The sequence below is a fragment of the Lithobates pipiens genome, unplaced genomic scaffold (genome assembly GCF_037356315.1).
Source record: "Lithobates pipiens isolate NorthernLeopardFrog02 unplaced genomic scaffold, aLitPip1_a1.2 Scaffold_25, whole genome shotgun sequence".
Taxonomy (NCBI): Eukaryota; Metazoa; Chordata; class Amphibia; order Anura; family Ranidae; genus Lithobates; species Lithobates pipiens.
In genome coordinates, this window is record NW_027507787.1 from 196,985,516 (window position 1) to 197,000,456 (window position 14,941).

The 14,941-nt window shown below is 40.0% G+C and overlaps 1 protein-coding gene across 2 annotated transcripts in view; it reads right to left on the minus strand.

The window, feature by feature from the left end:
• Positions 1–533: 533 nt before the first annotated feature.
• STYK1 (serine/threonine/tyrosine kinase 1) overlaps positions 534–14,941 on the minus strand; it is a 90,953-nt gene continuing 76,545 nt past the window's right edge. For both annotated transcript variants that reach the window (XM_077455392.1, XM_077455391.1), the window contains 3 exons: positions 6,860–6,900; positions 2,800–2,896; positions 534–2,384 (listed from right to left, as the gene is read on the minus strand). In XM_077455392.1, coding sequence (XP_077311518.1) covers positions 2,180–2,384; positions 2,800–2,896; positions 6,860–6,900 — 343 coding nt within the window. In that variant the 3' untranslated portion in view covers positions 534–2,179. The remainder of the gene's footprint in view (positions 2,385–2,799; positions 2,897–6,859; positions 6,901–14,941) is intronic.

The window sequence follows — 14,941 nt, forward strand, 5'->3', positions numbered from 1 at the left end:
TTATTTGCAAATGTATATGTTGGTTGGAGCCGGAAAGTATCAGGATATTTAGGAAAACACTTGGGAGCAGACTAGGGCTGCCTATAGAGGATCTCTCAAAGCGCTATTTGATCTCCTTGTGGGATCATATGTAAGCAGTTTGGTTATCTGCACACGCACAAGGGTGGAAGTAAAGGGGTGCCCATTACAGAGACCTACCGCACCGGAGCACTTTTTCTTTGCACCAAGTGGGACATTTATTGGACTGTAATTTTTTTCTGTAAAATTCTTTAACATTTTTTCTTTATTATTCATTTAATCTATAATTGTAAATGAATTTGTGCTCACAAATCATATGATTATGATTTAATTAAGCAATTTTTGTCTGTACACGTCATTTTATTTATAAGCTATATATGTTTCTGTTTTATTGCACCTTGCAATTTATATGCATGTTCACTTTGTGAAAATTTATTTTATTGCACTTTATTGCAGGAGTTTGCGAACTATTGAGTAATACGTTTTTTTTTTATATATAAATGTCTGGTTTGGTATTCATGATCAAATGGGATTTTTTATTATCCTTTCATTGACCTAATATATTTTGGTTGCACAATATATTTTTTTCCACAGAGTTATGTAGTGTAGTATTCAACTACCTTCTTTGTGCAGCAGTCTCGCCACTGTAAGCAAAGTGTGAGTTCCAGCATTTTTTTGAAGGAGCACACTATGGGGTTAATTTACTAACGGCAAATAGACTGTGCATCTTGCAAAGTGCAGTTACCCTCGGCAAGTGCAGTTGCTCCAGAGCTTAGTAAATGAAGTAAGGCTTCACTTTTGCAAAGAGTACCCAATCACGTGCAAGGAAAATAAAACAAAACAGCATTTTTGCTTGCACGTGATTGGATGATGTAAGTCGGCAGAGTTTTTGCTAATTTACCAAGCACTGGAGCAACTGCACTTTGCAAAGTGCACAGCCTTTTTGCCTTTAGTAAATCAACCTCTATATATCTGGCACATCAATAGTTATTTTTTTTTCACTTGCAGCATGTGCAAATAAATAAAACACAGGGAAATGAGCATGTATTCCAAATTCCTGAGAAATATTGCCATGACAGGCTGCCATGCTGACCTTTAATTCTAAAAAAAATACTACTTGCTGGTCTGTCATGCTACTTCATTGACTTCCATATTTTTTTAAATCACCCACCTAGATGTTCCGACTTCTCTCGGACTCTTCTACCTGAGTGTTTGTTTTGGGCCCATGACAATGACAGTATTGAAGTCAGTGACAGCCAGAAAACGAGTACATAGTTAATAAAAATAAAGTAGAGTACATAAAATGGTCCACTGGAGAGTATACATAATTATATGAGCTGTTATCAGAGAAAACGCTGTACCCCAGCCAGAAGCATGAGAGAGGGGCTTCTCTGTTGCTGCGGTAAAGTATCAGGGTCCACCGTCTCCTAAATGTACACAAGACACTTAACTATTGAAGCCTTTTTTTTAAAGTTAAAGCTCAGTTTTCCACTGTACTAAAACAGGATCATAAATGCAGGCACATCTCGTATATACCTTTACGGACCAAACTTTTTTTCTTTCATTTAGGACAACTATTATTGGTTTATAAATTCTATTTATACGTTCACTTTAAATTTGAAGCATTTCAATCAATCCTCAAATATATAAAAAAATAAAATAATTTTATAAACAGAGATGAGAAAAAAATCACTGGGAAATGTGACAGCAGAGCGTAGTCGTATATGTATCCTCCAATCAGAGTTGATAATGAGGCGACAGAGTTGTCAGAATGGAGGATGATCTTTTCCTACTGTCCAGGGACTACTCAGGTAGGATCAGAAATGTTAATGTAACATCCCCATGAATAAATCAGAGTTCTTTTTATATTTTCATATTAAGTACACAAAAATATTCCTTTATGTAAAAAAAGAAAGAAAAAAAAATTACGGTTCACATAAATAAATAATTTCAAGTCATTTTGTAACCAGCCAAGTCAGTCTTTGAAGACGTTGCTGTTAAAGAACAGTGTAAAATTCAATCTTTGAAGACGTTGCTGTTAAAGAACAGTGTAAAATTCAATCTTTGAAGACGTTGCTGTTACAGAACAGTGTAAAATTCAGTCTTTGAAGATGTTGCTGTTAAAGAACAGTGTAAAATTCAGTCTTTGAAGACGTTTCTGTTAAAGAACAGTGTAATCGGTCTCCATTTTGATAGGCTCTGTCCCAGCTACACCCTCATACAGCTCAGGTACCACAAGCTCAGGGACCTGCAGCACTGTCCTGTCATTTGAAGTTTTCTTCCCATTTTCTAATCGCTTCCGCAATTCAGAAAGAGAAACTCTGTCAGATACCCTCCATATCCAACAAGATTTCATAGTGTTGTATCTGTCAAATAAAGAATTAGACAAAGACGTAATTAAACGGAGAAGGCATAACAGATGTCTTAAAAAAAACATTGAACCAAGCACATCTCAGCAGTCATTCTTCTAGCTCAAATTAGAAAATGATAGCTAAATTAGATTTGGTGTGTATCTACCACAGGGTGGTCCTGGGGATACACTACAGAAAAATCCATATGCCACGTCCTTATAATAATTTATATATAATAACAAAAAAAGAGAAAAACACAAAAACCTCAACAAAAAATGTTGACCATACTGGACTTTTTAGGCATAGATGTATAATCAGTCATTGCAGAAAACACCAGAGCATTTCCTGACATTTTTTGACTAAAATATCAAAGATATTATTACCATAACAATGTATTTGAAAGCAATGAAAATATTAGTTAGTCCCTTACAAAATCTGTTTACAGCTGGGGGGCCTCTTCATGATGTTACCCCGCTGCAAATGCTGCAAGATGCTGGAAGGAGGAACATCTGGGAATGGAGGAGCACCTGAAAATAAAAGGTGAGAGGACATGATTAAGGCACATCTATGGGTAAATTTAAAATCATATATTCATTTCCACATTATATTTCAGTTATTTCTAGCCTGATCTGAAGCATCTTGACATTTGTAAACTTATATTGTGAAGTTCCCCACATATTTACTTCCTTAAATTCTGTGACACATATTCACTATGCCCTGTGAGTAAGCACTGCTGTGCCACACATTTCACAGAGTCTTCCTTCTAAACCAGTGGTCTCCAAATTGTGGCCGGGGGGGGGGGGGCGATGCGGTCCTGTGCTTGTTTTTATCTGACCCTTGGGGCGCTGTTTTCATCCATTGATACCAACCATGGGGCATAATCCCCCCCCCCCCCTCATTGACACCAATGAAGGAGCAGAATTCCTTCCAATGACACCAACGATGGGTTACAATTCTTCCCAATTAAACCAAAGATGGGGCACAATTCCTCCCAATGGCACCAACAATGGGGCCAATTATACCAATGATGGGGCACAATTTCTCCCACTGACACCAACGATGAGGCATTGTTTATCCCCACCTTTTCTACTCCCAATAGCCACAGTCTGGCCCCCCTTAAGTCTGAAGGACAGTAAACTAGCCCTCTCATTAGAAAGTTTGGAGACCCCTGTTCTAAACTAAAGAGGTACTGAGAAGAGGAGTTTCAGGAAGCAGAGTCATACTTGTACAGTATGTTTTTAAGATAAATTAATCATCTGTGTAATAAACATAAAACATTTACTGGGGCATATCGCATAAAATGACCTTTTTATTTAAAAGTAATAACTCTTCAACCACTAGTAAACTAATTGTGGGGTTAAGATCTGTCCTTAGTAAACTCAAACGCAATTTCACACAGTAACCCCAGTGGGGGTAGTTTACCAATGAAGTAAAACATGTTTACTTTCAAAGTAAATTTTAACTTTGCAAAGTGAATTCTCACTTATACAAGTGAATAAGGTGAAACAAAAACAAGTTAACTTTGCAAAGAATCCTTACACATATACACTTTAAAAAAAAATGATTGCAAATACGGTAAATGAGGATAAAATAGAAGTCAGCAAAACCTAATTTACTAACCTACGTGAATTTCCTCTGTGAAGAGCGATTTTTCACTTAGCTTAGTGAATAAGGTGAAGTGTTTTTTTTTAATTTGCCTTGCACGTGATTGGGTATGTTGAATTTTCCCTTTGTTCACCTCATTCACAAAGTAAAGTAAAATTTCACTTTGCAAAGTAAACATTTACTATGCATATGCTTTAGTAAATCAATCCCATTTGGTATGAGAGGAGGTGTTGTTGGGAATCTCATGTTGGTGCACTACTGAGTTTGAATGCTGCATGGTATACAACTTCCAAAAATTTGATATGACTTTTAAATTTGGCTTCATCAAGCAGTGGGCATGATGCACAATGATTTTCTAGTTGAGTATATTAACTTCCCTGGCGGTATTCCCGAGTCTGGCTCAGGGTGAGATTTTATTACCATAAGCTGTATTCCCGAGCCAGACTTGGGATCGCATCGCTGGATCCATGGAGGGGTTACTTACCTTGTCTCCTGGATCCAGCGATGTCCACCCTGCTGTGATCCGCGAGCCGCCGTGTCTCGCTCGATCTATGGCAGCGCAGAGCTCCATTCCCTGCGAGCGTTGCGACGCACAGGGACGGAGTTCGGCGCCAAATTCAAAAAGTAAAAAACACAGTATAGATACAGTATACTGTAATCTTACAGATTACAGTACAGTATCAAATAATTACACATTTCCTTTGTCCCTAGTGGTTTGTCCAGTGTCCTGCATGCAGTTTTATATTATAAATATTATTCTTTATTCCAGGAAACTGAAGATTGTCCATAGCAACCAAAAAATGTCAGTTTACATCAAAAGTGCTTTTAGACCAGCTAGAAAACAGCGAAAATAAATTAGAATCACTTGCAGAATTGAGCGATAGTAATTTGTGGGGAAATTCGTCATCAAACACTAAAAGTAATGACATCGACAATTCTGCAACTCAGCACATTTCAGTGTTTTTGATTTGATTACATTATTGAATAATTTTTATTATTATTATATTATTATTTGTTATAATTATTTATAGTTATATTTTATATATATATATATATATATATATATATATATATTATAATTTATGATTTCAAATTTTATCATACCCAGGATGTTTATTAGACTCTTGTTTGGATGGATTATTTCTAAGCCCTTGTACACACGGTCGGACATTCCGACAACAAAATCAGTCGGATTTTGTCTGAAACTGGTGTTGCATACACACAGTCGGACAAAGTTGTCGGAAAATCCGATCGTTCGTAATGTGATGACGTTATTTAGTTACGTCGTGACTACGTTCAGGCTAGTAGCCAATAGCTTTGGTCTAGGAATTTGATCTGAGCACGCATGGCACTTTGTCCGATCGGAATTCTCTACAAATGATCAGACAAAGTCTGATCAGATCGTGTTGTCGGAAAATTTTTATATCCAGCTCTCAAACTTTGTTAGTCGGACATTCCAACTGAAAAAGTCAGATGAAGCCCACACACGGTCGGATTATCTGACAACACGGTCCGATCGGACATTTTCCGTCGGAATATCCAACCGTGTGTACAAGGGCTAAGAATTACAGGCCTACAATATAAAACGCCAAATTTCCATGCAAAATAATGGTACCGCTTTCAGCACCTAAAATCTGAAATAATCATACCGCCAGGGAGGTTAAATGCTAAAAACGTGAGCTAAAAGTACACCTATTTTTTAATCACCTTCATTCTGTACAAATTCCAATCTGTGGGACTTTATCACATGCAAGCAAACAGTTCCTTGGGCTACCTGTCCTAGCAGCCCTTGCAACTAACGTATCATGTTGGTGTGCATGTGTGTTCTTGTGTGGATGGGGTTTTTGCAGCATCATGGGCAATTACTGCTCATGTAGGCCTTTGTCTGTCAATTGTCTGAGTACATAAAACCAAAGGAAAAATTATAGAACAGACTGAAAATGGCTTTGAAGCCGTCCCAATCCAGCCCATTAGTTGAGTTGGAAAAACAAAGATTCCAACATTATAATTTTGGTTTCTGAAGTCAAGTGATTAGGTGAGTCACATACTTTTAATTGAAGCATTTTCATTTTTTTTTCCATTAATCTTTAATAAGGCATAGCAATGACCAAAGGTGATGTACACAGTTAGATAACCACAGCAACGTGATATATAGTAGCCATATCAGTAAAACATAATCTCTGACAATTATACATTATTGCACTTTGAACATTACAATTTGTGCTTTCAAATTGGTTAAATAGCACAATAATAGTTCAATAAAAAGCTATATGTGGATGCACTTACTTTGGGTTACACTTTCCTAATTTATAAATGTTATGTTTTTGCATTCACTAAGTCTTTTTCAATTTTTTTTATGCCACTACCAGGAGACAAGTGAAATTCTGTAGCTTTTGTTGAATTATAAAAAAATTGGGAGGTGGTTAAATAACACAAAAGTCATGTGACAAAGGAGGTTTACTAGAAAATAAATTATAATAGTATACACAGCTGCAAAGGTGAGTCATATTAATGCGGCAGTTAAATGCGCCAGTCACTAATTTACCTGCCAAAAGCTTTGTTATTCTGTATCACTTAACAGTCTTGTAATTTAAATTCCTATATCCTGATTGGAGCTTCCTTTAGTATGCCTCCAGCTTCCTCATTTTACAAACAGGTAGCACAGTGGTTGCATAACATTAACCATAAAATTACAGCTAGAATTTTGAATGTAAACTGAATTGCTATGTATTATAGACACTTTTCTGCCTCTATTATTTACACATAAGGTAGCATTTATGGTCAAATTGGTGAGAGTAATAATAACCACCATCATAGCTATCACCATGATCGTTATACTGCAAGTACATGATCATCCACCTTATTTTACAGATATCGACACTTACCTAAAGTTATTATTTCATAAAGAAGAATTCCAAAGGACCATCTAAATGAACAAAAAGGAATACAAATAAATAAAAATAAAAACAATCAGATAGCGCATATCAGAAAAAACAAAATAAATACAGATATAATAAAACAGTTTGTAAAGCAGTAAATTAAATGATATAAGCAATGGAATATACTTTATTTTTACACATGTAGTAAAAATGTATACTTTATACTGTAGTTCTCATGTAAGTAAGGTTCAATACGCAGCTTCATATTCAACATTTTAAAATCTCATCCTGCTTGAGATAGCAGGGTTCTCAATCACTGCAAGTTACCAATAGTACTACTACGAAGAAAAAATAATATAATGGTAGTACATTTGAATTAAGACTCCAATAGAGCCCATTCACACTTGTATGTTGTGGCAATGTGTATTTACATGCATTGCCGCAATGCATGGCAGTGAACTTTATTGTGAATGGACCCCAACACACTGTATAGTAGAGTGCAACCTGCAAGACAAAGTGGCTCATCACAAGACACATACCATGCATCGTGGTATGCTGCATTTGAAAAAAGGGCCATATGTGCTTTTTCCTCTATTGACAGCCCATACATAATTACATACATACGCATGCCATAATGTGTTTTAAGGCACCACAATGGATCACTTCAGTACGAATGGGAACTCATTTTTATGATTACAAAACAGAAAATGTGGATCCACCCCCCATCCCCATTTGGTGCCATGGACACTTTCCCACCCCATGATAGGCTTCCTTACAGCTCAAAGAATCCACAAGGGAAATCAATAGTTTCCAACACACTATGCAACCAAAAACACCCAGCATAACATAACAACATAGTAAACATATGATTTACATCTTCTAAGACAAGTATGCAAAAGTAGAATCCATAGAATCCAACATATGAAACCACTTGTCACAGTATTGTACAGGCAGTGGCAGTTTACATAAGTCTATTCGTAGTATAGTAAAGTCAGTAAAGCTTTGTCCACTAAGGCTGTTTGTAGGGAAAGCTTGGAAAGATTGGTAATGTAGTAAAAAGCATTATCTCACGCATCAGTAAAAAGTGGAAAAAATGTCTCTGCTTTTTTTGTTGGAACTTTGTCATTGCTTTTTCCAAAAAGAGGACATGAGGGTCCAGGAAAAACAGAACATCCAATAACTAAAGCTGGAATCTAGTTGGACAGATATAAAAAGTACAAATGAATGCAGCTCTATATTCATTAAAGTGGATGTAAACCCACTCTCATCAATTATAAAGTACTTCCATAGTGCTGAATTATAAGAATATACATGCCTCCTGCATGTATCCTTACCTGTCAAATGTGTCACGTTTAGCAGTTTTAAGCCCCCAAAAACAGCAGATTCCTTGGGCAGGTCTGTTATTGGCGATTGGTGGGTGGAGTCAGGATGTCAGCGGACTCCCCGTCCACCTCTACACTCCCCTTGGCTCGAGTGTGCAGGAGAGACAGAGCGTGTTCTGGGTAAAAGCAGAGCACGCTCATGGCTCCTTGTCACAAGTTCATACACACATCAATGTCCAGTGACAGTGGGGGATGATCGGTGCGATGGGACAGCTGTGAGCACCGATCCCCCCCATGCCTGGCTTTTCATCATCTGCTTCTCTCCCTCCCACGGCTTTCACCTGAAAAGCAATGGGGGGGGATCAGTGCTCCCAGCTGTCTACATCACACTGATCATCCCAGAATGTTCTCAGTGTCTTCCTCCAATGCCGTGTGCTCCCCCGCCCCCCGCTGTCCCTCTCAGTGTCTCCACATCACCCCGCTGTGTCTCCACCCATGGCTCTGAGGAGGGGGCGGGGGATCTGTCAGGATGGAGAGCAGAGAAAGGGGGTCTGGTATGTCAATTACCAGCCCCTTTCTTTTGAATGGGACAATGTGACCTGTGATAACTGAGCAGAGTAACCTATGTGTTACCCTGCTTCAGTTTATGAATAGACAGGAGCCGCTGTCTCCCCTCCATTCATTTTCAGTGCAGAGAAAGGGACTGGGGAATCTGTGTCATCTGTCCCTTTCTCTGTCTCAAATGGGAGATGTCAGGGGTCTCTGTTTAGACCCCTGACATATCACTAAAGCCCCCAACAGGGCTGATAAAAAAATAAAATAAAGACAGCCAATCCTGGGAGAGCTGGAGGGGAGGGGAGGGGAGAGGAATGTGAAATGTGAACTTTTTACACAGGATGTGCCTGTCTCTGGCTAGTGCACGAGACATGTAAATAACCTGTCACTCCAAGCAAGGGGGATGATTTGACAAAGTTTTTCTCTCTTTGTCAAGATTTATCTCACTGAAAGAGGATTGCTCAGAGCTTGATTTACTCTGTGTGGCAAGACTGGACACAGATAGGAAAAAAAATTGGGTTTACATCCACTTTAATACCGCAATAAAACCAAACTTCAGGGAAGAAAAACCTATATTCTTGCAGTGGGCCCCCTCACCCATCGGAAGTGTTAACTGCTCATTTGACTATGGAATAATAAATATGGTGATATGGTAAGCCCACATTCTCCACCGCTGTCTGGCACTTGGGATTGTGGGCAGGCCTTTGCTGTTCAGGATGATGCCAACTGTGACCAGAGGTTTTGGGAGACTGCTTGCATGAAGAGGAGTAGGCTTGCCCTTGGAAAAACATGCAATTCATCTTTGCAGTGGGGAGGGGTAATGTTTTTTTTCCCTTTTCAGCTTTAAATGTTTTTATTTTATGCACGTGATGTAAGTACCCAAATTTGAATGGTATGATTCTCTTGCTGTCCCTGTAGAACTGAGCCCAGACTGAAGGAAGGGAGAAGCTTCAGCTAAGTTATAATGCCCGCTACTTCCTTCCAATACCATATAAAGAATGTGCACATTTCATACAAACATTTCAGTTGAACAGTAGTGTAAACCATTAGATGCTATGTAGATGGAGTGGATATAAGTCTACACGCCCCTGTTAAAATGTCAGGTTTCTGTGATGTAAAAAAATGAGACAAATATAAATCTTTTCAGAACTTTTTCCACCTTCAATGTGACCTATAAACTGTACAACTCAGTTGAACAACAAACTGAAATCTTTTAGGTGGAGGGAAGTAAAAATCAAAAACTAAAATAATATGGTTGCATAAGTGTGCACACCCTTACACTAATACTTTGCTGATTTTATTACAGCACTCAGTCTTTTTGGGTATGGGTCTATCAGCATGGCACATCTTGACTTGGTAATATTTGCCCACTCTTTTTTGCAAAGACACTCCAAATCTTCAGATAGCAAGGGCTAAAGGGTAAAACAACCCCGCTAGCGGCTGAATAGTGCCACAAATCCGAATGACGCACCTTCCGCCCCAGTGTGAAAGGGGCCTAAGAGTGTGCACACGTCTGCAACCACATTATTTTATTTTTTAATTTATACTTCCCCCTCATTTAAAGATTTCAGTTTGTTTTTCAATTAAGTAGTTTATAGATCACATTAAAAGAGCTCTGATTTTATCTTCGTCTCATTTTTTTACATCACAGAAACCTGACATTTTAACAGGGGTTTGTAGACTTTATATATCCACTGATAAATTCTATATAATAATTTAAAGTATAACTTTACCCATAACAACTTAAATAATTACTAAAAATAATGTTCTTTAGCAAGGAACATAAATCCCACATTAATAATTATGCTACCAAAATGAGTGTGAGCTGTAAATTGCATTGTTTCTGTCCTTCTAATAAAAAACAAAGTCCAGCGCTTATCAAAATCAAAGAAATGAGAAATGAGGAACATATGGTGATAGCACATAATAAAGAAAAGTCCCCAAAACACCATGCACAAGTGACAATACATACAGTATCTCACAAAGCGAGTACACCCCTCACATTTTTGTAAATCTTACTATATCTTTTCATGTGACAACACTGAAGAAATGACACTTTGCTACAATGTAAAGTAGTGAGTGTACAGCTTGTATAACAGTGTAAATTTGTCGTCCCCTCAAAATAACTCAACACACATGCCGCTAAGTGAAAATGTCCCAATTGGGCCCAATTAGCTATTTTCCCTCCTTGGTGTCATGTTAGTGTTACAAGGTCTCAGTTGTGACTGGGGAGCAGGTGTGCTAAAGTTGGTGTTATCGCTCTCACTCTCTCATACCGGTCACTGGAAGTTCAACATGGCATCTCATGGCAAAGAACTCTCTGCGGATCTGTAAATAAAAGAATTGTTGCTCTACATAAAGATGGCCTAGGCTATAAGAAAATTGCCAAGATCCTGAAACTGAGCTGCAGGACGGTGGCCAAGACCATACAGCAGTTTAACAGGACAGGTTCCACTCAGAACAGGCTTCGCCATGGTCGACCAAAGAAGTTGAGTGCATATGCTCAGTGCCATATGCAGAGGTTGTCTTTGGGAAATATGTATGAGTATGAGTGCTGTCAGAATTGCTGCAGAGGTTGAAGGGGTGCAGGGTGAGCCTGTCAGTGCTCAGACCATATACCGCACTCTGCATCAAATCCATCTGTATGGCTGTCATCCCAGAAGGAAGCCTCCTCTAAAGATGATGCACAAGAAAGCTTGCAAACAGTTTTCTGAAGACAAGCAGACTAAGGACATGGATTACTGGAACCATGTCCTGTGGTCTGATGAAACCAAGATAAACTTATTTGGTTCAGATGGTGTCAAGCTTGTGTGGTGGCAACGAGGTGAGGAGTACAAAGACAAGTGTGTATTGCCTACAGTCAAGCATGGTGGTGGGAGTGTCATGGTCTGGGGCTGCATGAGTGCTGCCGGCACTGGGGAGCTGCAGTTCATTGAGAGAACCATGAATGCCAACATGTACTGTGACATACTGAAGCAAAGCATGATCCCCTTGCCTTGGAGACTGGGCCGCAGGACAGAATTCCAGCATGATAACAACCCCAAACACACCACCAAGAAGACCACTGCCTTGCTAAAGAAGCTGAGTGTAAAGGTGATGGACTGGCCAAGCATGTCTCCATACCTAATCCCTATTGAGCATCCGTGGGCCATCCTCAAATGGAAGGTGAAGGAGCGCAAGGTCTCTATCATCCACCAACTCTGTGATGTCATCATGGAGGAGTGGAAGAGGACTCCAGTGGCAACCTGTGAAGCTCTGGTGAACTCCATGCCCAAGAGGTTTAAGGCAGTGCTGGAAAATAATGGTGGTCACACAAAATATTGACACTTTGGGCCCAATATGGACATTTTCACTTAGGGGTGTACTCCCTTTTGTTGCCAGCGGCATGTATGTTGAGTTATTTTGAGGGGACAGCAAATTTACACTGTTATATAAGCTGTACCCTCACTACTCTACATTGTAGCAAAGTGTCTTTTCTTCAGTGTTGTCACATGAAAAGATATAATAAAATATTTACAAAAACGTGAGGGGTGTACTCTTTGTGAGATACTGTATGTGAAATTAAACAGATAAGTGAGAAGAGTTCATAAAAGTACCAGAATAGGCGGTGATGCTTCCCGGAATGACTCCAGAAGAAAAAGAGGGTCAAGCAGACAAAAAGCTCCCCAAAGCATCCAGTTGAAGTGAAGGTAAGGGTGGCTGCTTACCAAAAGATGTTGGCTTTCAAATAAATGAAAAGCCAAGTAGCGCTTTAGGGAATGTATCCCAAAGAAATCAGAAGACCCTGCAGGAAGCTGAGCTCAGAACTTCTCATGTTGTGTTTGCGGGTACTAGACATAGTTACATAATAGGTGAGGCTGAAAAAAGACACAAGTCCATCAAGTCCAACCTATGTGTGTGATTATATGTCAGTATTATATTGTATATCCCTGTATGTTGCAATCATTTACCACATACAGCGGCTGGAAGGACTGTTGCCGAGGTTCTGGCTTTGCTGCAGCTATTGTGCACAGAAACGCATGCTTTTATCTTTAACAATGAGTGTATTTAGTGTTTTTTAATAAATCAACATTATTATGTACTATATATTTTTTTATTATTATAAATGCCCGCTAATACTCCAAGTGGAATCGAGGGGTCGGGGTATCCAAGGCCATCATAGCCAGTGTGGATTTGTTTGGGATACATTCCCTAAAGCACTACTTGGTTTTTCATTTATTTGAAAGCCAACATCTTTTGGTAAGCAGCCACCCTTACCTTCACTTCCACGGGATGCTTTGGGGAGCTTTTTGTCTGTTGGTCCCTCTTTTTCATCTGGAGTTATTCCGGCAAACATCACCATCTTTTTTGTACTTTTATGAACTTTTTATGAAAAACAGAGCGCAACTGAGAATGTTTAGAACAGGATAAGATAAGATAGACACTTATGCCGCATACACACGACCAGACTTATGTCCGACAGACTTCCGAAGGAGTTCTGCCGGAGTTCTGACAGAGTTCTGATGGACTTTCCGAATGAGCGGACTTGGCCACACACAATCACACCAAACTCCGACGGATTTGAACGTGATGACGTATGACTGGACTCGAATAAGGAAGTTCATAGCCAGTAGCCAATAGCTGCCCTAGCGTCGGTTTTAGTCCGTCGGAATAGCATACACACGAGCAAATTTTTCGGTAGGAACTGGGTCCGGCAGAGTTCTGGCAGAAAAATTTGAAGCATGTTCCATTTCTAAAGTCTGTCAGACTTTTGTGAATCAAAAGTCCGTTGCAGCCCACACACGATCGAATAGTCTGCCGGAATCATTCCGTCAGACTTTGGATGTTGAAAAGTCCGCTCGTGTGTATGGGGCTTTATTTTTATTTTTTTCCATAACTATACCTGCAAAAGGGGCCAGTTCAATGTGATCTAGCAGAACTTAATTTTCTGACTAAAGTTCCACTTTAACCACTTCAATACCAGGCACTTAAACACCTTCCTGCTCAGACCAATTTTGAGCTTTCAGCGCTGTCGCACTTTGAATGACAATTGCGCGGTCATGCTACACTGTACCCAAATGAAATTTTTATCATTTTTTTCCCACAAATAGAGCTTTCTTTTGGTGGTATTTGATCACCTCTACGGTTTTTATTTTTTGCTAAACAAATAAAAAAATACCGAAAATTTAAAAAAAAAATTTTTTTTTTGTTTCAGTTTCAAAACTTTGCAAATAAGTAAGTTTTCTCCTTCACTGATGGGCACTGATGGGGTTACACTGATGGGCAATGATAAGGCGGCACTGATGGGCACCGATGAGGTGGCACCAATGAAGTGGCACTGATGAGGTGGCATTGATGGACACCAATATGTGGCACTGATAGGCGGCACTGATGGGTGGCACTGATGGGCGACACGGATGGGCACTGATTGGTGGCACAAATTGGCACTGATAGCTGGCACGGATTGGCATGGATGGGCATGGATAGGTGGCACAGGTGGGCATGGGTTAGTCAGCACAGGTGGGCATGGGTAGGCGGCACAGGTGGGCATGGGTAGGCACTGATAGGCGGCACAGATGGGAACTGATAGGCGGCATTGTATTATAATATATTGTACTAATGGATGCCAATCAGTGCCAATCAATAATGCATGCCAATCAGTGATGCCCATTGTGGGCACTGATTGGCATCCATTATGGGCACTGATTGGCATCCATTGTGGCACTGACTGGAATCCCTGGGGGTCTAGGGTGGCATACCTTGTCCTTGGCATCCCTGGTGGTCTGGTGGCGTCCCTGGTGGTCCAGTGTGGGCATCCTCGGGGGGGCTGTGCTGATAATCGATCAGCACAGACCCCCCCTGTCAGAGGAGCAGCCGATCGGCTCTCCTCTACTCGCGTCTGACAGACGCGAGTGAGGAAAAGCCGATCACCGGCTTTTCCTATTTACACTGTGATCAGCCGTGATTGGACACGGCTGATCACGTGGTAAAGAGTCTCCGTCGGAGACTCTTTACCGAGATCGTAGTTGCCGGGTGTCAGGGCTCATAATCCTGATCACGTCATATGACGTCCGGTCAGGATTATGCAACCACTTTGCCACCGTCTATTTGCTATAGGGCGGGCGGCAAGTGGTTAAAGAGGAAGTAAACCCTGATGGGTTTACTTCCTCTTTCATTCCCTGCAAAGGCAAAGCATAATGGACTACTATGCATCGCATAGTAGTCCATTATG